The sequence below is a fragment of the Cheilinus undulatus genome, linkage group 18, assembly GCF_018320785.1.
Source record: "Cheilinus undulatus linkage group 18, ASM1832078v1, whole genome shotgun sequence".
Classification (NCBI taxonomy): Eukaryota; Metazoa; Chordata; class Actinopteri; order Labriformes; family Labridae; genus Cheilinus; species Cheilinus undulatus.
In genome coordinates, this window is record NC_054882.1 from 30,940,008 (window position 1) to 30,965,888 (window position 25,881).

A 25,881-nucleotide genomic window follows, 5' to 3' on the forward strand; every position below is an offset into this window, starting at 1 on the left:
ACATAAGAAAATGTTGTACCTTTTTGAAATTGACACCTATGATAAATCTTTATTGCATTTGCTAAAAGAAGTATAAAGAATCAGGCTTATTGGTCTGAGTGGACATGGCATTTCTGTCACTTCTTTTCTGTAGTTTTTTAACCACGTATTAAAAGTTGTCGTCAAAAGAAAGAAACATACGTGAGAGAGAAAGAGTTTGGTTTTGGTTCAACCCAAGGTTGTAATAGTTTTGGATTTTTCAATAGTTTTAATTTTTATTTTGTTTTCACTTTCTTTTTTTAATTTCAGTTAAGTTTTAATTAGTTTTTACTGCTGGCTTGTCAGTTTAGTTTAGTTTTTATTTTGCAAAAATGCCTCGCTTCAGTTTCGTTTTTATTAGTTGTAGTGTTAGTTTTAGTTTTTCAGATAGATGTCAGGGCTGAGGGAACATCAAACCTTTTTTAAAAACATAGATATTCAAGCAGGCTACTCTTCACTTTTAATTTTATTTATGTAAAGATGATGTTTGAATACAACTCCAGACATAAAACCACCACTGTATAAAGTCTTGACCAATCAATTCAGGCAATTTTACATTCCCAGACTGGTGTTGGCACCAGCCAATATAGTTGTTCCAAAGACTAAAACCAAGGATATTTTGTCTCCTTTTTTATTTTATTTTAGTTAGTTTTGTAAGCACACTATACAGTTTTAGTTATTTTTCGTTTTTTTGGTAAAGCTTAGTTTTGATTTAGTTTCAGTTAACTAAAATGATTTTTGCATTTTAGTTTTAGTTATTTAGTTAGTTTTAGTTAACTATAATAACCTTGGTTCAACCACTCTTAACCTGAATTTGTTTAAATTACTAGAAAAATTTGTGGCGCTTGTGTTAACAAGCTGCCTTCAGCAGCTCCTTGTCTGTGTGACTTTGTGATTACATATTAATAATAGTCATTTTTATATATACTTTGACTTTCCAGGGTGGGTATTGTTAGAAAGATTGCTAGAGAGATACATTTATGACAATGGGTACTGAATACAATAAAATTAGTTCAAAAGTAATTAATACAAAGAAGTAAGAATCTGAATATGAGGGTGCAACACACTTTATGCTATAAAGAAGGAGGCTGGGGTAGAGGAGGTTAAGTTTTGCCAGCAGATACAGCAGCAGCGTGGTGCATCAGTATTAATGCAAGCTGGGATTAGTGAGAAGAACATCATATTTGAATACACTGCTGTGATAAGAGAGAGAGCTGTGATTGGCCGTGGGAGCTGGGAGGGCATATTTGGGGATCAGCTGGCTGTCAGCTGACCACGGCTGGGTGTATGACTGTACGATTTTTATATTAAGTGTAGGTATGAAAGGCCTCAAAGACAGGACTTGATAGCAAGAAGCTTTATTGCCAGAGCAAGCAAGAGAGCACACTGCACAGAGACCTGTTGCTCGGCAGTAGTACGAGTGAACCCCTCTCCTCTACAACAGAAACGTCACATACTGAGTTATCTCTACTCAGTGTGATTATTGCAGCGCCCATTTTTAGCATGGTTGTAGAACAACTAATCTACTTTAGCACTGACAGTGAGTCTTGAAGAAACTGAAAATAGTTGTGACCACTCAAAAGTTTAATTAGATTGTCTTTTTTATTCCCACTTATACATGACCACTCTGATTTCTCTTGAACCAAAATGAAGGACTGTGCCTTCTTTTCTTTCGTTTTCTTGCTCTTTCTCTCACACACATACACACACCCTCACAGTGCCAGGTCTAGGCTTCATCGCCCACATAGACACTGCGGCTACTGTCTGCTCCAGGCCAGAGCAGGGGCGGTTAGGGGAAGCAGCCCTCCAAATATAGCCCCTATTTGTGTCCTTGTGTAGTTAATAAGAGATTTACACCACCTCAAACGTCTGAGGTCAGGGAAATGATACATCCCACCGCTCTCTGGTTGGAAAAAACACATACAGCAGAAAAAAATGATAATTGGTCAGTTTTTATGTGGCCAGTGGTGGTCTAAGATGAACTGGCTTGCTCTTTAGGGATGAAAGTGATCATTCAGCTGCCCACAGACACATACACTCTGACACCACACATACTTGAGCCAGTGAATCCAGTGGCTTGATTCCATTTGGCAGGGACACTCAGTGTGGCGACACACTGTTTGGAGCTTCCAGTAGGGGCTTCAGGAGGCTGTGAGAGGTCGTTTTTTTAGGAGAGCTGAGACCTCTTCAAATGACAACTGGAGCTCGTTTATCCTGGACAGGCTGTTTCTGTTAACACCACCGATCACAGGGAGAAAGCTCCAAACTTTCTCTTTCTTGTCTTTTCCTGCATTTAGACCTGTAATACTTGTAGAATAAACTTTTGAAACTTCAAAGGTCATCTTTTTTTGTACTAATTTGTACTAATCTGTATGTCATTTGCAACACTTTGGTTTAAAATGTTCATTCTATGATGTTAATCAGATGAGGAGCTTGCCATGCCCTCCCAAACTTAAGAGGCGATCTTAGTGATAACATTTTTATATGAACATAAACACTATATGGACAAAAGTATTTGGCCACACCTGTTAATTATTAAATTCATGTGTTTCAATCAGGCCCGTTAACTAAAGTGTATGCACTGTTAAAAAGACGACAATCTATTCACCAGAGTTTGTATTCTTAATTGTGTTAACATGAAAATTAAAATAGCTATTATTTAACTAGATAATACATGTTAGACCAATAATGTGCACCTCAATTATGACCAAATATGTAATTGTAAATCAGCAGAATTTGCAATTTGTTGTTGGCACAACAAAGTAGGAAAAAATACCCATAATGCAGTTCTGACATTGACTCATGGGGTTTACCACGTTTCTTTGCAAGGGCAAGTTCTGCCTCATGGTCTGTCGAGGTCGGCTAACAGCACGGAAGGAATTAAGTGAAGAGGAAGCTGTTGCAACAACTTCATCAGCTATGATGCAGAACATGCTGTGATTTTGGAGGAGGCTGTTGTCCTGGATGATGTGCCAGATTTTCAAGTGTTCCTTTTTTTATACAATGAATGCATTCATACCTGTTGTGGTATTCCTCTGGGTAGGCGTGTCATTCTTGACAGTGTTATCACCAAAGTGTTACAGTGTTGCACAGTTAAGTAAAATAAAAGTATGGAAACACCATTTAGGATTGTGTATTTATTGAAATGCAGATAAATGAATAATGATTGTGCAGTTAATTAGCTTTTGCTAGTTATATGAATGACACTATTGCGCAAATAAACATGTTTATATTGGTAAAACGAAGAATTAATAATAGTGACCAATCACAGAACAACGTAAATGTAATTGGTACAACGATGAAATGTCACTTAGGACAATGACATAGCAAATCGTTGACACAATTCAAAAATCTTACTGCAAAAGGTTGCCTTAAAATTTTAAGTTTTCTCAATTATTCTTTTTTTACAGTGTGGAATCAAGTCCCTAGTCATACAGTCTCCTTTTGCAAACATTTGTTCTAAAGAGCTCAGTCACTTAAAGCATTACACCGTGGTGGATGCCACGTTTGCAATAACACGTCTTTTTGTAATTCCACAATCAACTGAAAGTGGAAGCATTTAGGAACAACAGCAACTCAGCCACAAAGCTAAAACCCACACAAAATCACAGAGTGGGGTCAACGACTGCTAAGGTGCATGGTGCGCAAAAGGCGCCAATACTAATGCCAAGTGTCAGGTGCAGTGGTGTAAAGCAGACCAACACTGGACTGTGGAGCAGTGGAAATGTGTTCTGTGGAGTGCATAACATGCTTATCTATTTGGCAGTCACATGGGTGAGTCTAGGTTAGGTGGATGCTGGGAGAACATTACCTGCCTAGCTGCATTGTGCCAACGGTGAAGTTTGGTAGAAGAGGGATAGTATGGGGCTGCTTTTCAGGGTCTGGGCCTGACCCCTTATCTCCAATGAAGGCCAATCTTAATGCTTCAGCATACCAAGACATTTTGGACAATGCTATGCACCCAACTATGTGGCAACAGTTTGGGGAATTCCAACATGACTGTGCCCCAGTGCACAAAGCTAGGGCTATAAAGACATGGTGTGATGAGCTTGGTGTGGAAGAACTTGGCTGGCCTGCACAGAACACCTGACCTCTACCTCATCAAGCACCTTTTGGATTAACTGGAATGGAGACAGTGAGACAGGCAGTCTTGTCCAACATCAGTGCCTGACCTGATAAATGCTCTGCAAATAGAATGGGCACAAATTCTCATGGAAACACCTCAAAATGTTGTGGAAAGCCTTCCAAGAACAGTGAAGGCTATCATAGTTGCAAAAATGGGGCCAACCCCATACTGAAGTACATGTATTTGAATACAATGTTATGACAGTCTCTGTTGGTGTAATGGTAAGTTCAACTATTTAGAGCTTTGATCTGCTTGTATCTCCTCTTCACATTTACACTTGTTGAAAGAAATAAAATATTATTGAATGTATAAATTCCTGTTAAGAGTGAAATGGACAGAATGAAACTACATCTCCCACTTAAACGTTGGGTTAATGTGCTCTTGTTGGCCAGTTGACCTTACCTGAAGCCACAGCGAGCGTAGCGACCGCCAACATTTGGCTTCTCGTTGTCAGTGCTGGGGGCCAGAAGGGTACCAACACTGTTCACCATCCTCATTTCAGAGGGGTTTCTGTGGTTGGATGAATATTTAATGTGTCAGGGTGCACTTAGGAGAGAATGCCCTTGTTTTTCTCTCTATGATATCATAACCACAAGATAGAGCTGGGAGATGGGGGCCAGTGCACACATGAGGCCTAAACAGCAGCGCTCAATATGCACCAAGAGCCAAAATGGATGGTAAAGGTTGTAGATTTACTAGACTCATTTCAGAGTAGCGGTTGCTTCATCTGAAAGCATTATGGAAGTCTATGAAGAACAAATAAAATGATGGATATAAAATGTCTGGTATTAACGATGTACTAAGAGGCTGTTTTGAAGGAATGGGTGTGCCGTGCTCAGCCTTGCTTTGTTTTGTGTGCATGTGTATGTGTGCCTTTTTATTTCCTGATACTGTTTTATCTTCACTGCAGAATAACTCAGGATGTTGCTTTGCATGTCTACCCTTGTGCTTTGAAGTGCTTGGTGAAGTGTGAAGTTTTCTTGATATCACACCTGGCACTCTACAGACCACATGAACAGCAAACTGCCAAATCTCGTTCAGCCTTCCCTTTACAAAGTCTGTATCAGTTGAACACAGAGACGGTGTTTGCTCAGTGAGGTGACAGCAGGGCCTTAAAGATGACAGATACAGCTGAATGATCACCCAATATGACCTATTTCCTTCCTTCATTCCTCTCACTTTTCCCCTTCTCCTCCTCTCTCTCTCTCTGCCTCCATTGAAAGAAAGAACATATGTTCCCATCCAAAGGGAGACACATTAAACACAAGCTCTTTTAGTAAAGGGCTGAGCACTTTCAGGGGCAAACTGAAACTCTATCTGGACTGCAAAGGGCAATACGTGCTTTGGACCTGGCCCAAGTCTGCACTGAATATATTTGAAGTGTAAATATTTGTATTGAACGTATAAATGGACTTGATAGGCCACTGATAACAGACCAGCACTGACTGCAGGTATTACACTCAATGCTCTGGACTGTAAAGTCTAGAAGTATGCTATAGGATTACAGTGCAAGAAGCATTTGTGATCAGAAATTCTGATGTTACTATGTGTTTAAATGAGCTTGCCTTACTACTGTGGTAAGGAAGTCCTTTTTTTAAATGTACTAAAAGTTGAGCATTAACAGAATGTGAAACAAGAGCAGCATCCTTATCTAACTTTTGAAACCCCCCTCAGCGAGATATGGAACGACAGTTGAACTCGCGTTGCAGCGTAGCCTAGTTGCCTGCGAGCACGCTTCCGTTTGCCCTCAACAGACACCGGGGACGTTTCAACATCTGTTGAGCGAATTCTTGTACACCTGTCTTCCTCTTCCTTCTCTCTAGCAGACTTGAACAGGCTGTGTTTTCGTTCCCACCCTGCTTCTTTCCGCTGCTCATTCTTGTACTTCTCTTTTTGTTCTATTACTGGCACAATGTAGCTCCAAAGTGTCTCTACAGAAATGCACTCGGCACCGTGGTTCCCGAGGCCACCAGTGACACTTTCAAGTATTTAAAGTGGGACGAATCAAAGTTCTTGTTTTGAGGCCAACCCAGAAGGATGTGGGTTTTACCCTCGGCTGGTGATTGTGGCTGTCTGGTCTGGGTCTAAATGACTTGATGCTAGCAACACACTGGCATTGCGCTACATCACCCTCATATACATAACACTCTTGTAACACTTGGAGTATAAGTGCCTTGGCTTTTAGAACTACATTATTACTTGAATTGAATGGTTAGACTATTTATTTCTTAAAGAGATATACACATGGTAGGTCTAGAAACAGTGAGTTTTTAAAAGCTTATTTCTATCTAAGCCCTCAGAAGATGGTCAGCAAAAGTTTTGCATGCTTTTATCTGTAGCTCATCCTCTCTGACCGCAGCTTGGGGGTCGTCTGTGTCCCTCAGGCAGATGATTCAGTCTCTCTGGGGACGTCAACAGTGTGAAAATCCCCCTCTAAGGCCTGAAAACAAGCTTCTCACAGCGGAAGTTGCTACATTAGACTGAGCACAGAGCGCAGCTTTGCTGATAAGGGTTGAAGTACTTTTAGAGTGTCTGTTTGTACATGTGTGAGTGTAAGGCAGAAACAGTGCCACACAAGGACAGCCTTGCTGTGAGGCAGGTTGAGGCAGGCTGCTGGAGTGAAGGGGTGCCAGAAAGGCCCAATGCACCCGGATTTTCTTAACAATACAACAAGACCCATAGCACATTGAGAGCAATCATCCCTCTTTTGTTCCGTGCTCTGTGTATGTGCGTAAATTTGCTGAAGTAGGGAGTGGAGGCATTGGGGTTGATATGAGTGGGGCTGTTTTTCAGACCTTTTTGGCTGCTTGCCGGCAGACGCCGTAGATTTCCCAGTGCCTTGACGAGCATTGGAGGCTTATTTGGCTCCAAGAAGCTGCTTGGAGTTTGTTATTGTGGTTCAAATTGTAAATGGTTTAGTCGTGCATGTCTGTGTGCACGTATGTGTTTGTCAGGTTATTCTGAGGAGGGGGAGAGGTGGGGGCCTTGCAAGGCTGTGGGAAAGGAAAGCAAGTTGCTGCTGACACATAACATCAATGCAACGGCAACAGATGTGTCAAACGGCTTCGCCTTCACACCTCTGTGCATTATAGATCACACACAATGATGTGCAACAAACAGACTTCTTCCTGTCATCATAATCACTAACACAATCACACAGTTCCACACAATAAAAATTGATATTCCCTGTGGGTCAACATGTAGGCAATGATTGAAGGTTTCACACTCTAAGGGCACGCACATCACTTAATTTTAAGAGTTGACTGCAAAGGACATTGACCTCCAGCCCATTTGAAAAGTCCAGCTTCCTTCTGTGTTTACCCAGAGAATTACAACCTTTCCCGCTCTTGGAAGCAAAAGAAAGATTTCGCTGCATCTATTATTTGCTCACTGTTCCTAACCATTACGGCCTGAAGAAATAAATATCCAAAACCACAGGTTGGTGGTACATGGCGTCTTTTCCAGTAACCAGCAGGTGCCTTCTTCCCACAAACTGCCTCACCCCCTTACTCCACCCCATCCCTACTGCCCCAACACAGTAAACGGTTTATTGTCATTACGCAGTGGGGGTGAATATATTCCTCCACTCATGGGCCATTTATTTTTCTAAATGCAGAACGGAACTTTTATTGAATTACAGCTGAAAGGTCGTAATGGCTCCCTCCTGTATGGGTCATTGTAAAGAGGGAATAGTGAGCATACACAGAGTGGGCATTTGACTTCCCTTCATAGGTAGGTAAACAGGAAAGACGCTTGGCTGCTGAGTTAGAGGCGAGCATGTAGGGGGTAGGTAAAGAAACTGAGAGAAAGTGAGGGGGCTGAGAAGCCATGTTGGCTGAGCTTGAGGAAACATCTTCAGTCATTCCTTGAACATCCTGCTGGTTTATCTGGCGTCAGTTAATACGAGGTGGAAATATGTGTCTGAGTAGGAAATTAAATGCTTTTTAACCCGGAGCTATTGTGTTTCTTATAGTCAGCAATTGGCCTGAAGATGGGAAGTTTTGCTTCTGAAATTTTTAAGACACTGTTCTTTCTTTTTTAACACAGGATTATGTGTATTGACTCTTGAGCAACATGAAGAGCAAACAAAAGTGGAGAAGAAAATAAAAGGGACTGTAATAGGCTGATGGGTGTTTATACATTTGTTTTGTTACCCTTTTTAACCTTTTTGTCTCACCTGGACTTATTGTCTTTAAAAGCTCATACAACATCAACCCAGTGATGTACAGTCAAGATCAAAAAATCTTTTTTCTCAGGACAACCTGGGCTTTAAGAGTATGTGTACCTGTGTTTTCCTAAGGTTTCTGTGGCAGTTATTAAGGTTAGTTTGGGAGAAACAGTCTATCCCAAAAGCCTGGTGTAGCGCAGCGGGAATCCTTATTCCCAAGTAGAAGGAGTCCTCTGATCTGAGCCAATTTCGTGCCATCCCACTACTGAACATGGAGGAGAAGATCTTTAGTATCATGGTACAGAGAATATCCAGTTATTTAGAAATGTATAGATTAATAGACACAACAGTGCAGAAAGCAGGTTTTGCAGGGTGCATAGACCACCCAAGCATGATTTGGCATCAGTTTCAGGCAGCTAAGAAAATAGGGAGTTACATGTAGTATATTTAGATCTAGAAAGTCCTTTGTAGTCTTGTCTGGAGGGTGTTTGATTTCATTAGAGTGCCAAACGTATTGATAAATTTATTCAAAACATGTTTCAGGGGTTTTCGGATGTGTATTAGTGTATGGATCTAAGGTAATGCCACTTGAATTTTAAAAACAGTAACAGGAAAGACAAAGGAATATACGAAATGGAAATTAAAACTCAAAGATTTTTATGTGTGACACACAGTTAACAACAATGACTGATACTTTTTTTTTTCGCAAACTTGCTCTCCCATCTCTTGGGGACCAAAAAGTGAAAAAATAATAATTTTGTGACAAAGAGTCTTCAAAATACTCACGTTTACAAAACAATTCCTTCCACTTCTTTGTATTGGGTCTTTTTAGACTATTTACCAAAGCAGTTCCTGTCTGCAGGGACACAGAGGGTCACATCACAGGCTTTCTGTCTCTCCTTCTGTCTAATCAAAAATTGATTTAAAAAGGACAAAAACACTTCCAATAATGAATATACTGGTGTGGATTCAATCTTTAAATACCCCAAAAACTCACCCAAGTTCCAGGCTAACTAGAAAATCTTGCATAAGGGATTCGAAAGCACGAGTAGCATCATAAGAACAGCACAATGGCTAGCTATTTATGGTTCAAAACTTATTTAACTTTTACTAAACTGTCATTTCTTGTTCGATACGGCAACACCGGGCTTAGATGGGTAAAGAAACTGAAAATTCTGTGGTCTCAAATGTAGTTAAAGTTGCAGCAGTGGTCGAAGAACTTCCAACTTGGTTGTTTATTAACGCTTCACTAACAAAATGTCATTTTATTGCACATTCTTTCTATTAGTCCTGTCTCTCTTTAATGGTACAGTCAGCAACAGTGGTCCATTCATTCATATCTAATTTAAAAAAAGTCATAAAAACATCATAGAAAATAATTAACAGTGGTGTGTGACTACTAGTCTCTGATATGCAGACATCCTTCGTGACTACTGGAGGAAAATCTCCATCACAAGCCTCAGACCTCAGAATGTGGCGAGTGTTTTTCCCTGACACACAAAGTCCTCTCTGAAATCAATCCAAACCTATTCAGTGTGCACTGCTGCATTCCACTGGATTTATCAGTTAACCAATATTTGCTCTACATCTAATCACTAAGGCCAAGTATGATGCATCTGCAGTGACCCCGGGGAAGGGAAACGCCACAAGTTGCCGCCCTCCATTCAGTGGCGACGCCACAGTGTCATTTCTCTGACAAAGTTATTTAATGCTGTTTTTATCTCTTTCAGTCTTTCTGCCAGTAGTATTAAACCAGACTATTTTCTCTCCAGAAGCATAAATTAGGCGGTCATGAGTTTGATTGCAGGGTCTAGCACATGCCACTACATCTCCAGGTTACATAGTCATGTTGAGCCTTCAGCAGTTAGGAAAGCACCCAGCATGAGACATGTCACTGCCCCCCCCGCCTCCCCTGGCACTCATACACCTGTAAGCCTTTCTTTCAAAGACACCCATCTCCATTTTCAAACATCAAAGTTGCCTTTGAGCAAGCAATTCGCACTGAGGGTGAGCCTTTCATGTGATTTGTGGAGCATGGGCGTGGCCCGTGGGGCTGACTTAAAGAGATGGACGCACCTGGCAGGTGTATGAACTGAGCATGCACACGCAAATACATACGCATCAACACTCACACTGCCTTTTTGTTGACTTTACAGAGGGACTGCAATATCGCAGGAAAAATAACACAGCAAATGTCATTGTTTGTCTATTTGCATACTTTGTACAGTCTGTGTGCCAAATGCAAATAGAATCAACCCGCCAACTTCAACGTGCACCCCCACTGCTCTGACCCCCCCCACCGCCCGCCATTCTCCTCCTGAAGCTGTATGAACACACCCAACCGAGTAAACAGAGGCAACAAAACACGACAGCACTTGTGTGATTTGGATGGGTGTGTGGGCTCATCGTTGGAAAGGTAGATCTGAGTGTATATAGGTATTGTATGTACACTGTGTAATTTTGTTAGCGGTTGGCTGTATTCACATGTATCATTTTCAGCTCTCATCGTACAAATTGTCACTTTGACCTGGCTGAGGAATCGTGCAACAGGTTCGCACATCCTCAACAACTATCTCTTGTTTCTGTTTCACTAACATCAACCCCCACATATGTGTGGGGGTTGATGTTAAATGAATTCATGAGAAATTGATTAGCTCATTTGCATTGGCTGTGACTCCATTCTGACTCACTTTTAAACCTGAGAACCCAAAGCCAGCCTTTGTTATTTTTGGTCCTCCTGTATTTTTTATGCTAAAATGCCTGTAGAATCTCAACGCTTTAAGCACAACCAAGTTATAGACATCTTTTTTGTTTTTTTTGGTTTTTTTTGTTTTTTTTCAGGACAACCTGGACAATTATAATATGTGTGCTGCAAACATGTCAGACAGATTTATCAAAAGTTATATACGACCAGAAAGAACAAGTTAAAGGACAAAATGGAAATTGAATATCATAAAACTATACAAATCACACCCAGATCTACAATGAACAAGCCTTTTCACATTTTAATGTAGTTCCCCGGGAGAATAAATAACAACTTTATAATAAGCCTAAAACAGTAACTGTTGCTTTTATTTATCTCCATAAAACCAATTCACATTTTGCACTCATTTGGTATTCCAGTGTCTAAATGCTCATTAATCTCATTTTAGGAGCCCAAATGGCCTCTTTTCTTTATTTGGGCCACAGAGGGTTTTTTTTAATTAAACTTTCCAACTGGCAGATAACAATCTTGCCTCTGTTTTTTATCTTTGGCTGGCTCTGATTGGTCGCTATCACCATAGAAGACGGTATTAGATTATCATGATTGGGCGACAGGCTAAGAAGAAATTCTTGTCTTTTACTTCTGTTGCCAAAAAAGTTTTATATAGCAAAAAAAACTAAATAAATAGTCATAATATCATGGATTTAGACATGTGGATTTGTGGTATCAAAGCTATGAATAAACACAGCGATTTGCACCTAGACTGAAAATGTTTCAGAAGCGATAGAAAGGCCAAAATCCGTGTGTGGATCAGCAAAGAGGCAAGCTACCAATCCCACTTTATTCTATGGAGATCTGTCTAACAGTTCCAGAGATATTGCAAACAATGCATGCGCTGCTGCTTGGAATCATAGGCAACCCTGTGAGGTTGAAGCTTGCTTCCATATTATCCTTTCAAATACATGTGGACAATAACTTCTTGTTACTTCAGCATACACAAAATTGAGCACTTTTACTCAGCAGGTTCTCAGATATTTACCAAAATATATTTTTACCCTGCTTTGGAAATTATATTTGCACAAATATCTTTACAAGTCATTTTTTACCCTTGTCTAATCATTTCAGCATGCTGAGAAAGCATTTTTTCACATGTTCACTTTATTATTTTCTCAGGCTGTAAAAGAGGAAACTACATCACAAGCACAATGTCATCTTGCTATGAGTTAATCTTTATTTTCAGTATGAGAGATGCAGCCTCCTGTATCAGCACAGTCCATGACTGCTTTAGTAAATAAATGAGAGCATGAGAAGGGAACCCAACATGATCGTTTTGTGACTATAACCCCACAGGTTGCATCTAATGTGTGTAGCTCAGCATGCTTTCCTTTATGTGTCTTGTGTCTTGGGTATGCAGTATATTAAAGCAGAGTTTTCAGGGGTGGGGGGATGGGGTTTAAGTGAGTCGCACATGATGACAAATGCCGGATGTGTGATGAGGAAATCAGCAGCAAGTGAACCAAAAATACTTAGCCTAACATTTAGCCTACTTTCTGTTCAGAACCAGAGTGGTGGCTGTGTTTATTTACCTACATTCGCATGTGTATGCAGGCATGTGAGAGCACACAATTAGGTACACTAATGTATGTACATGTCTATCTCAGGCATGGTGTTCTTTGTTAAGTTGCGGCAGGGGAGGCACCGCAGCCGTCCTGTCCGTCAGGTTCTCCTGACTAGATCAGTAAACATTAATAAAACCTGCTCCCCTCTCTGTGCCAAGTACTGCCGCCGCTCCACTGGCAGCCATGCAAATGCAGGCCCTGCACAAACAGCCTGCAAAGCCCCGTGCAGGCTGGTCCTGCTGTCTGCCAGGCTGTGGACAGGTGAGGACAGCGTAGCCAACTCTGGATTCAGACTGTCGGCACTCTGAGTTATAGATGGGCAGGCTGTGGTAAAAACTTTCTAACAAAAAAATCATGAGTTTTATGTTTTGGCAATCAGGTCTCACTGCTTTGGCTCAAATGTTGCACAGCCAAAGAGGTGCCTTGTGGTTAAAAGCCTGATTTTTACAACCCTAATAATATCTGAATGATGGTGTGTTTCTGCTCTTGCTTTTTGTATGAATATGAGCGGCTCCATATTGTATCACACTATGAAAGTGTCCATATCATTCAATATAAACACTGGACTGAAAACTCCTTCAGATCAACACTAATATAAATGTCATAGTTTGCAGAATTTTAACTTTACTAACAGTCATCATCTCTTTGAATCTCTTGGTCAAAGCTGGATGTGTCTGAATGCTTCAGCCCTCCCTAAATTTGCACTAATCAAGCAATCTTTGGCTCCAAGGCATGAAGCTGGAGAAAGTTCCAGTTGGTATAATGAAATCATATTCAGATGAAGTTTATCTTGTGTCATTCGAAGAATTCCCTCTCAGCACCGTGAAACAGAGTTTAATGGAGCCCTAAATTCCTCCTGCCCTATATTAAACAGTGTTACTTTATAGCACCCAGCGCCAGTGTAAAAGTAGCATGGCCTCTCTGACGCCTCAGCCGGAGCGTGACATGTTGACAGACAGACAGGAGACAACCTTAATGTTCACAGTTATTTCAGCAACTCTCACATGAAAAGCATTTATGCGCTGACACACGTTTTCTTTTAACCAAAGACAATCAGATTGAAGCCATGCACACATACACAGGCAGTGTTTATTATTATCCATTCCCTCCCTCCTTTGCAGGCTCTATTCTCTGTTATGCCTCCACAAATAGCATCCAGCCTGGCATAGGGGTGTGCGGTGCCCCCTTTCTCTGTGCCCCTCGGCTCCCTCTCTGTGTCCCTCCTCATGTGGCACTAGCTGCAGCTCTCTCCTCTTGTAGCTGTGTTCTGTTATGACTGGGGTAAATCCACCCTATCCCCATTATCCCCTACACAGACAGGAGCATGAGTCTGTTCCAAGGACTTTAAAACCCTGCACTCTCAGACCACCATAATTGTGAAATCCATCTACAAAAAGTCAAACATGCTTCCACAAATGCCACCAGCTCACACAGCTCCCACCACACCTGCAGCTTTGAGCCACATGAGGATGAAGCTGTGGCCGAACAGTGGCGCTAACACGCCGACGCTCCCTGCCAAGGGCTAACAGCGGCCAGAGTCTGCCCTGTGTTAAATCAACGAGCCACTTATGTGGTCGGTCAGGTGCGGCCCCTCTGACCAGGGAAGGTAGGAGGAGAGAAGGGGGGTGGACGGAGCTGAGCCACCTGTGGCTTGGAGGCTCACTCAGCCCCTCTTAGTGGTCTTGGGATAGGCCTTAATGTGCTTTACAGTTTCCTCTGACTGGGCCCTTCCCTCTACTCTGCATGCACAGATACACTCAAAAACTCAACACACATGCAACATGTAAGTAGCACGGACTGTTCTGCAGTCACAGAGGTTGAACTTCTACTGCATGACCCAGATTTTACATTGTTTCTGCTCTTAAATCCAGATAAATCTGGCTTTTTTCAACAGTTATCAGATTGTAAGTTGCAGAAAATAATGAATGCAGGAAACAATAAGACTGCTGATATATTCTGACTATGCAGATATACTGATATTCACTCTCAGAACAAACATTCTCATGATACCACATTGCACTAAACAGTAGTGCCTTTGATGTGTGCGTGTACTCACTGCGCGGTTCGCGTGGGCCGTCCACGGTGACTTTGATGGCTCGGTGGTAGGTGGCCACTTGCGGCGGTCCAGTGAACACAGTGATGGTCAGTGTGAAACTCTTTCCTGTCGTGCGAAACATGCCCATTAGATTTATAGAGGACGCATCGTTTCACGTCACAAATGGCCTTTTCAAATTAAGTGTAAACTTTTTTTTTTTTCCTTGTTGCAACAAAACCTCGTTTGTTCGACTTGAAATTATCGCGGGGTTTTACCCCTCTGCTGCAGACCACCTCTTGTGATGGCCTGACTGCGGTATGATTTAGATTATTGAGATGATGTGTTCCAGAGAGAGCTTACAGAGATCGTTTATTGTTGCTTCCGTCTGCATCAGCGGCCTTCGACAAGAGCATCTTATTTTGAAAAATACCCGGAATTTTTTTTTTAAATGTCAAGAAATTAAAAATAACGATTCAATTTTATATTTTGAGGCTATTGTAATTTATTTATTTAGATTTTTAAATAATTATTCAGTCCTGTAACATGTCGTTTTTTATCTTTAAAAATAAAGAGGTTTTAATTTACGGCACGTTTTTGCGCAATGACCAGGCCAGTTATAACAGGATTAAAAAACAAACCTCCCCACAGTTATATTGTCCTGAGAATGAAAGCTTTTGTGGTGGGAATTGTTTGACAAGAACTTTTTCATCCATCCCTGGGATTAAGAAAATTACAGTCACATCGCAATTGTTCACCGTGACGCATGCCAGATGTTTCAGATGACACCCATGGACGTCAGTTGGCAGAGTGTGGGCACTCAGCGTCCCCATACCTAAATGATTCCACATTTTCAGTGTTCTCTTAGTAATAGGCAACAGAGATCCGAAAAAAATGACATTTAAAAAAAGGAGTATTTCTCTCGTATGCGCCTGTGCAGCACATTAGGTGTTCTCTCTTTTTTCACTAAAAAATAATCACACACTGTCAGCTGTCAGTCCTGTCTCCACTTAGATGGAGAAATATGAGACGTGATATTATTTTAAGCGTTGCTGCAAATGCAGTAGAAGTCAGAGCCAATCTCCTCAGTGTGTGTGTGCAGGCCCATGTGTGTGAAGAAGAGACAGAGGCCAAAAAAAAAAAAAAAAAGAGGCGAGAGAGATGGAGTGATTCAGCTCACCTCGTCCGCTCCTACCCACGAAGCGCAGGTCGTTGAATCGGGCCACCTGGTTCTTCATCACAGCGGAGGCGTTCCTCAGCTCGGCCGAGTAGTTCTCGTCGTTCCCGGCCATCACGGTGACCAGAGTCCCGTCGGGAACATCCCCGAGAGCCACAACCTGCACAGGAAGGAGGAGCAGGGTCAGTAAACCAGAGGAGACAGCGCGCGTAATTGCGCGTCACCGGTTTATTAAGAGTGACCGATTCACTTGTATGTTCGGGAAAACCCTTTTAAAATAGGGCTTGAACTGATTTAAAAATAAAATAAAAATGTGTTCGTATCAGATCATGTGGAAGCTTCTCGAAGCAAGATCAAAAATAGCAACAATAAAAGTGTTATTTAATAAAATAATTTAACTAAGGACCGGGACTTCTTCTTTTTACAAGGTATTTAATCTGTGATATTTTTAGTTAATTTTGTTATAACAAGGAAGCAGAAATAAAATGAATCCTGTCTCTATTTTTAAAATTATTTATAGTCCAGTTTGCATAAATATCAAACAGGCCTGCATGAAGTTAAGGCAAATGCCAGACTGGTATCGTATTTAATAAAAATCAAAGTCTTAACTGGTCTTTAAAGACTCTTTCTCGTGTATTTTCCACACTCTAAAAGCCACAATCTGATCCACTAAATAAAAGATGGAAATAAATGATGATTAAAAAAAAAATCAAAAGCCATGTGTCTTGCCTTAAAAGCCACGGGGAGCGTCTTGTTGCACCTCCAGTGGGATGGGAGCACGGAGCAGAGGAAGTTGGGACTGTCGGTTCGAACCAGTTCGCCGGCGTGGTCTGCCAGGACGTCCACCACGTTCCTGTTGTCCGGTCTTGACCTGAGGGGCCCCGGGGTGGACATGGCCCCGTTGCTGTCTCCAATCTTACTGCAGGGGAAGGACGTCGAGGGCGGCGTGAACCGTCTTGTGGTGGGCGGCTCTACGGGAATATGCATCACAACAGCTCGGGTCAGTGCCACCTGACTGTATCTGATCAGAAGAGCAGAAGTTTGTGGGAGAGAAAAGGGGGAGCTTTCCCTTTCCTCCGGGCGCTGCTGGTTTCAGGAGTCCAAACTGGAGCGCAGGATGGAGGCGCGAGCGCACAAGGTGTGAGTGAAGAGAAAGAGAGGGAGCCTAACTAAAAAGAAACAATCAAGTCAGATGACTGCGTGCTAGATCATCAGCACAGGATGTGTCAGCCCGAGGAACATCACAGTTTCTTTGTTTTTCACTTGCATAAGCAAAAGAGTCTCACAGCTGAACTTTTCTCTTTTGGTATCGGCGCTCTTATCTGGAACGCTACCACGGTTTAGCCCTCTCAGCTCTCTTTCAAATCAGTCAGTGAATATTTCTGATCAGCAACAATCTGCTGCAATCATGCCATCCGCAATAAAAGCTGAACGATCCAGCTGACTGTCAGCTTTTTAAAAAAAAAAAAATCTTGGATGAACAGACAAACTTTGCAGAACGCCTCCTCAGGTCTCAGCAGTCTGATCTCAAACTAAAGCAGAAACGCATGAACGTCCTCTTGCGTAAAAGTTCTCGCCACTGTCCCCACAAAAACCAGCGGATCTGTCACGTAGCTCCGGTGGAGTTTCCTTTTAGTTATCCAGGGCGCAGGAAGGAGCCGTGAGGCTGAACGCAGTGCAGAGTGCCGCGATATTATTTTACCCGAGTCATTTTAGTGTTTAGTGGTTGGGAGTGTGGAGGTGATTTCCACCAATGAATCTGCTGGGTTGGGCTTTCATCAGACCAATCAAACTCTCCGGAGCTCCTTCCTCAGCTCTGTACTGTTGTAACCTCAGCTGCATTATTGATACATATCTGCGCTTTTCTCCCCACTTTGGAGTTTTTTATACAGTTTACGTTGACTTGAAACACTCCTAAATGATTTTTAATTGCGCAAAGTGGCACAGGACTTTATTCTTTCTTTTTTTTTAAGTAACAGAACCAATATCATATGACATAACACTTTCAGAGTGATGGTCTAAACTTGTATATAGAAGATTTTTTTGGTTAATTATAAGCCTGACAGGGAGACGTTTTAATTGATTTAATTATAGGCTGCACAAACGGAAAGATGCGCTCCTTTTCTGCGCAATATCGGAGTTGTTTATTTAATCTAAGGAGGATTCAGACTGCAGAGGGTCTGTGGTTTGACTTTCATTTATCCATGTCGAAAAGCCATCATATCTGGCGGCTTCACACGTTCTCTCCTGGTAAATATTATTTTCATAAAGTGAAATTATGGGTGTAAAACAGATCCCTATCACTTTAATTGGCTCAGCTCAATTAATAAGAGAATTAACGCACACAGGCCAACACGTTTTCTCCACATCAAACGATTGCTGCAGATGGAGAGGTGTGTGTTTTATGTGTGTGTGCCGGAGGCTGAACTCATCAAGGATAAATAAATGAATGGCGCTCCCTCAGACTCATGCTGCTTTCTGACACTAGTTGGCGCGTTTGTCTTTTCAATCGCCGTCAGATCAGACGCTGAGACAGGAGTTTCACATGTGCACAGGACAGGAGACTTTCATCTGAGCACTGAGAGAGAAATCTGCATCCATTCTGACTGCTGCATCATCTAAAATGATTAAAACCACTGCATCATAATTATTGTTGATTTATTTTTAATGGCTTCGTTTATTTCGCACATTGAAGCCATGCTATGGAATAAAATCAAAATTTTATCACTAAATAAAACAAATAAACAACTCTTCAGCTGATAAATATATATTTAGACTTCCTTCCTCAGTCACTGACAAATTTTCTGACAGATTTTGCGTATTTTCTGATACAGAAATTAATCTATAAAATTAACGTCAACTTAAAAAAATGTCGAAAAATATTTCTATAGCAACACGTAATATGGATCATTAAAATAAACGGGAAATAGCAAATAAAACCTATTTGATTTTGTCTTTATTTTTAAATCGCCTTTTATTTTCTTAAAGGCCTATAACATTTTGTTTCCGTTTACGCGCGCCTCCGCCTGCGCGCGCGTGTTTATGTGCTGTACGTGTGTGGCGGTTTTTAAGTTGTTTACTTGCATGAGAATAAATTAAATGCAGTTAAGTGGCGCGAGGAGTCATCAGAGTGGCTTCAGATTTTCCCTTAATTTCCCACTATCACGCAACATCAGAGAGAGAAAGGGAGAGAGAGAGGGAAGATTGAAGAGGCTCAAAACAAAAACAGACCATTCTTGATTACAAAAATGTCCAAATTATGCCCGGATATTAAAACTTTTTAATGTGGGATCCTACTCAGCCACAGACCTCACACTGTCATTTCTAATGTGTGAGTGAAGCTTCATCAATAGATGTAGAGAAGAAGAAAGTAGGCTGTCCAGAACATGGTTTACAAAGCTAAGCTAATTAATAGAAATCTGATAAATCTCCATTACAAGATTATTTTGATTTTTATCTAAATTAAAGGGAAACCCTCCAAAAAGCCAAACTAAAATCTCTCCAGATAACAGTGGCATCAAATCCCCACAAAACCATCTGCAAAATAATCACCTTTGATCAGATCATCTGTCATGCTGCCTCTATTTTGAGTGCAGCCTGACTGGGCCGTGACAATGCTGGTGATATTTTAGTCATCCTCCCGCCTTTAGTTCATTATTAATATGTGACCACACTCCCCCAGCTCTACCCAGCCCAGCCATAATGTGCGCTCGGGGCGCCTGTCACATTAAGACCTCTGCTTTTCAACATGCACTTTCTACAGTTTCAGCCACACAAACATTGAGGGCAGAGCCCGCCGTGCCCCTGAACGATTTTTAATGATCCGGGTAGGTTGGGCCTGAAATCAAGACAAAATGTGGAGGATATGTGAAACCCTGGACCTATCTGAAGTAGGCCCTATATATGATTCTTATAATTCAATGCTCAAATGAAATGGATCCGTCAGATATAAATCAAGGAGTCACATCTTCGTTTACTGATGGTTTCTTTGGGACAGCTTGTGCTGCCTTCATCCCTATAAATATCTCAGCATTTATTTAATATACACAGATACAGTGCCTGCAAAAAGTATTTTCCCTCTTGGATGTTTTACCCTTTCATTGGTTTTATAAATCAGTCATGGTCAGTATAATTAGACTTTTATAACACAAAGAAATACAACAAAACTTCTTAAAGTGAAGACAGATTTCTACCAAGTAATGTCAGTTAAACAAAAATACGTAAAGTAAATAAGTGATAGCATAAATATTCACCTTCTTTACAATTCAACAGAGGTCCAGCCAATTCGTACTTGAGTGCAGTGAATGCATCTCAAATGATTGTACTATAAAGACACCGGTGTCTGGAATGTCCAGTCACTAGTTAATCAGTATTCCTGGCTACCATTACACCATGAGGACAAAAGAACACTCAGAGGAAAGTTTATTGAAAGTATAAGTCATGGGATGGTACAAAAAAATTTCCAAGGCACTGAACTTCCCCTGTAGTTCAGTTAAATCCACCATCAAGAAATTGAAGGAACATGGCACGTGTAATCTGCCTGGATCAGGCCGTCCTCACAAACTGAGTGATCGTGCAAGTAGGCGACTAGTGAGAGAGGCCACCAAGACACCTATGACTACTCAGAAGGAGTTAGAAGCTACGGCAGCTGAGATGGGAGAGACTCTACATACAACCGTTACCGGGTTCTTCACCAGTCAAAGCTTCATGGGAGGGTGGCATGTTGAAGAGAACTTGTACTAAATCTTGACGAGGGTTCACCAAAAGGCGATGAGACTCCAAGGGTCAAGTGGAAGAAAGTGCTTTGGCCTTATGAGATCAAGATGGTGCTTTTTGCCATCAGACACGGCACAATGTTTGGTGGAAACTAAACACTGCACATCACCACACTGTCCCCACTGTGAAGCATGGTGATAGCAGCATCATGCTGTGGGTGTGCTTCTCAGCAGCTGGCCCTGGAAGGCTTGTAAAGGTAGAGGGTAAAATGAATGCAGCAAAATAGAACTCGACTGAGATCTATCCACACAGACTCAGTGCTGTGATTGCTGCCAAACGTGCATCTGCTAAATACTGACTTGAAGGGGGTGAATTTTAATGCAGTCACTTATTTAACCTTACATATTTGTGTTTGTCTTTACTTTGAAGAAATCTGTTTTCACTTTGACATGAGAGGTTTTTTGTCAAAAAAGCCAAATTAAATTGACCATGAATGATATATAAAGTCAGTAATATTATAAAACATCCAAGGAGGTGCATACTTTTTACAGGCACTTCCATGTCTGTGATTATAAAAGCTAAGGGAATCCCATCTACATCAGGGTTTTGTGTGTAGTGAGTCAGTTTGTAAGGACAAATAGGAGCATGATCCCCATTAGCAGAGAAACCAGTGAAAGCCTTCAGGCTCTGTAAACTTATACCTGACTCTAAATGCCAACCACACAGTGCCACTTAAAAGTCACTTTGAAGACGGGGACAGTCTCAGAAACGTGAAGATCTCTTTTTAATGTTTTTTTTTCTACTGAATATGATCTATTAGCCTGTGTTAACTCCAAGGCTATTTTCAGACATGCACACATAAGCCTCTGGATGGGTAGCTATTCATTTGGAAAAGAGGGCTACGGGGGCAATTAGAAATAGTTTGAGGTTCGGTGATGACATAAGACAAAGATTTCTATCTTTAGAGGAGCCGTGGTGGTCACACATTTCTGTACATTCACAAATTACAGGGCAGGCTTTGGCCCTCAACCCACCGAATGCATTCCTTCCAAAAAGTGTCTGCTCGAATTTCAGCCGGGGGTTTCTGCTCAGTGGAAATATGAGTGTTGTGAATGGACGACTTCTATGAAATGGAGTTTTATTCCTCTTGGATTAAATTAGCTCTACTTCAGGGCTCGGGGTATTTTTTTGTATGAATGATGAATTCTGCGGTGGCTGTGGAACGCTGGACTTGTTTACTCTTCCCTGCCCTTTTTTGAATTTTTTTGAGACGTAGCTTGCTATGAAATGGACTTTTTCTGCTTGATATGACAACAGTGTCTGTGATTAGACTTCCAAGCATGATGTAAGTCACCAAAGCCATTTGTGCCAGTCCCCTCAAAGCCAAATCATATTCTAGCGTTGGAGTGTTTATATACACAAGTATATGGAGAAACTTTTAAACAACACTGAGTGGGTACAGGGACTGTTTGGGTTTTGGGCTCTTGCTTCTCTGATGCCTGATTCTCTCTCAAATTTTGATTATACAACGTGTCAGCACATCACAATTGGTGGTCATTTTTGTCCATTTTGATGTTCAGACGAGAAAATAGGAAACACATTGAACAGTTTTGATGATATAAATTTGTATGTTATTTTTTCTTCACCAGGGTTGTCTGTGTTAGTTTTAATGATGGCTGGAATGCACATGTATATTCAATCTTTGCTTCAGCCCCTAAAGACCCTGGAGAAGTAGAATTTTCTTCATCTCAGCCTCATTGTATTTTATGTATCCAGTAACTCATGAGAGTGTCAGGCTTCAATTCCAGATCCTTGAAGGCGTCTAGAGTATATATTATCTTAAAATGATGGAGAGGATGGTGACATTTCCAAACCCAGCTGCTAATTACTATGTAAGCATGATGAGTTGAGATACAGCAGTCACTAGAGGAGACAATGAGCACATTCATCTCATGCATCTTTAATATTCTGCTTACATTTTATAAAAGGTGCAGAGCGGAGCCCAGGGCTTATAAAAGCCCTCTGAATCAATTGAGCAACATAATGGCTGTTGGGGGACGACTCCAACTATGTTTTTATTTCTGTCTGCTGAATGTAAATGGATTTCTTAAAGAGTACGTTTATTTCAAACACAACAAGCATAACATTTGTCTACTTGACTCTTCGATTCATGTTTAATATATTATGGGATGTGTTTTTAAGCAGTGGAGCTTTTATTCTCTCAAATCCTCTTGGGTAATATCACGCACAACTATACTTAAAGACAGTGCTTGGAAACGCTTTTGAAATATTCTATTTAACTTACTGTGCCCATTTACTGCAACTCATAATAATTAATTTTAGAATCAAATATTGTCCGAGTTAAGGAGAAATTAATTCACAAGCTCTTCATAAAATATGTAATATTAAAAAAAGAAAAACAACAGCAAAATAACAATAAAAACGAAATAAAATACGTTCACAGTGACAGATTTAGCAGTTTTGTGGCCCTTGGGCGAATACATGTATGGGGCCCTTCACATCCATTGTTCTCCCCCCTTTTAATTCTTATTTATGAAAGAAAATCTTACTCATAACTTGATGTAAAAAAACAAAACAAACAAAAAGATTGTTTAGCAAATTTTTTTAACAGAAAACGCCCAGGTGGAGGTATGTCAGATGTCCGTCAAGTCAGATGTTTGTAAATTTAGTCAGATTTTTGTCAAGTCAGATGTTTGTAAACATTGTCAGATGTTTGTCAAATTTGTCAGATGTACGTCAGATCAGGTGTATGTAAACTTTGTCAAATGTTTGTCAACTCTGTCAGGTGTTCGTCAACTTTGTCAGATATTAGTCAACTATGTCAGATGCCCGTCAAGTCCGTCAGATGTTTGTCAACTTTGTTAGAAGTCCGTCAAGTCAGATGTTTGTAAACCATCTCAGATTTTCGTCAACATGTGACAAGATGTTTGTAAACTTTGTCAGAGGTTTGTCAACTTTTTCAGATATTAGTCAACTCCGTCAAGTCAGGTGTTTGTCAACTTTGTCAGATGTTTGTCAACTTTTTGTCAGACATTAGTCAACTACGTCAGATTACTTATTATCATTGCTGAATACCAGTATTGGATGCCTAAAAGCTTGGCATTCATCTTGAATTACTAAATTAAATTGAAATCAGTTTAGTGTGTCTGACAGAGTTGACAAAAATGAAGATGTTGAATTATAAATCTGTTCCTACAGTCAACTACAATGGTAGACGTCAACCTGCACCATTTCAAATCACTGTAGTTAAACAAAAGTCAAGTTTGGAATATATTTGGTCCACTCTCTCGGGAATCACTGATATTTATCTTGTACATTCTTTGGAAATTTACAGACAAAAATAAAGATTGAAATGTGACATTTAAAGTGTGGGAAACACATTGATGTGGCTTGCAGTGGATCATTTCTGAGGTCCATTTCCCTTTTTTTAAGGTTTTCTTGGGGAATTATTTTTCCAAGTAATACTTAAAAGAGCCTAAAGTTGTCATGAAAGAGCATGCATGGACATAACCATAGACTACCAGGACCCAAAATCTTGTCTATTACTCAGTAATACTCTTAGTCCAAGCACAGTCATTAAATTCACACCCCCTTAACAGAACTCTTTCTTTTCCTGTTGAACATAATCTTAAAAGATAGAGTGAGACACTCTGATGGTTTTGCTGTGATCACATACAGAGGTTAGATGAAATCAGGCCCCCTCCCTGCACTTTCAGTGGCAGTTCAATGGCACACACCACACCAAAAGGCAGGCAGGGGGGGGCTCTCCGTAAACCCCGATGTCACGGTCGCTCCGCCCTCACATCATCTGTCGGGTACACTCACCCAACGATGACAGTCAGCAGCCTGTGATGTGGTTCCAGGGCCTGTTTATTCTTTGAAATCCACTAAAAGAAGCATTGGATGGAAAGCTCACCAAATGGCCTCAGTGCTATTATAGGAGCACTTTTGGTTGAGTTTTGATCTGGTGGGTTTGTAAATAAGGCCCTGCCTTATTGTGGGGCACCACTTTTGGGTTATATTGTTTAGTGTGACCTGAAGCAAGATTTCAATATTCATGGGGATTTGTAACAGGGAACAAAATGTAAAGTCCATATTAATATGACTTATGGTGTTTAGAGTTGTGTACTTCACTGGGACATCCGTGTATGTTTCTCATAATGTTGCTGCTGATGTACAAAAGCTGACAAAGTGTACCCTGCTATTCTTTTCCTCATTACACCAAAGAACGGACTGTATTCTTTTCCCGTTTTTATTTATCCCAAAAGTCATCATAACTTCTAAATCTAAATAAGTCCCATAAATACGTCAACTCCACCATTTTTTCAGTTGTGGTTTTAAGTGTGAGCTATAATCATTTCTCATCTTTCTTTGTCTCTGTGTCTGTCTGCCTATTTGTGTGTAACGGCACACACAACATCCACATACACACAAATGCACTGGGTTCTCCTTTTCTAGCGAGGGCTTCTGATGCAAGGACGGCAATCTGTAATCTGTAGTAATTGCATGTTGCAGAAAAACATTTTTCCGCTGTGGTAATTGCTGCAATATGTGCAGTTGCATTGCCAAAGTGACAGCACCCCCACCCCCTACAGACACACATACAAACACGCATTCACAACAGCGTCCCCGCTCACTCTAGCTTTGCCAAATGTGTCCGCCGGAACAGTTTGAAGAGAAAACTGAGTGGCAAAAATATAGAAAAGAAACTCTGGTATCATGGCAAATGTGGAACTCATTGACACAGACGCATATGCACATACACTCACAAACCTGTGGTGCTGTCAGGCCGTATTCACCTTCTGCTAAAGATTTACAGTTCCTGCCAGCGACAGTTTAACTGCCATGCAGCCTGCCAGAGCCCCGCTGCCACACACAGATCAGGACAAGAATCTCACACAGGAGCCACATCAATTCACTCGCCCTGCTTCTTTGGAAAGAGCTAACACAGGCTAGCACGAGCAGGTGATGAAAAAAATAACGCCTTATATAAATCGCCTAATATTACCAGGGTGTCTTAAAAAAGTAGTAAAAGCTGATCAATCAATTTGGTGATAACTAAAAAGTATTAAAATGTCTTAAGTGCAATACTGAGGTCTTAAATTTTGTTGCCCTTTTTTGAATTAGTCGTTCTGCCCTGCTGCATTTCTAAAAAGTGATGACTATGCAGGCTTGCCCACAGGATTGGCTGGACCCCTGAAAAACTCAGAGAATGGGCCCCCAGGTTGTGATTTATTGATGATGTCAATGCATGTGTGTTGATTAGCATTGATGTTAGCATCATGGCTAACAGTAACTTC

At 41.0% G+C, this 25,881-nt stretch overlaps 1 protein-coding gene across 1 annotated transcript in view; it reads right to left on the reverse strand.

The window, feature by feature from the left end:
* The window catches only part of runx3 (RUNX family transcription factor 3), a 37,349-nt gene extending 19,835 nt beyond the window's left edge, over window positions 1-17,514 (reverse strand). Inside the window, exons 1-3 of the mRNA XM_041812841.1 lie at window positions 16,574-17,514; window positions 15,848-16,004; window positions 14,692-14,796 (exon numbers count right to left, since the gene is read on the reverse strand). Coding sequence (XP_041668775.1) covers window positions 14,692-14,796; window positions 15,848-16,004; window positions 16,574-16,831 — 520 coding nt within the window. The 5' untranslated portion in view covers window positions 16,832-17,514. The remainder of the gene's footprint in view (window positions 1-14,691; window positions 14,797-15,847; window positions 16,005-16,573) is intronic.
* Window positions 17,515-25,881: the final 8,367 nt, after the last annotated feature.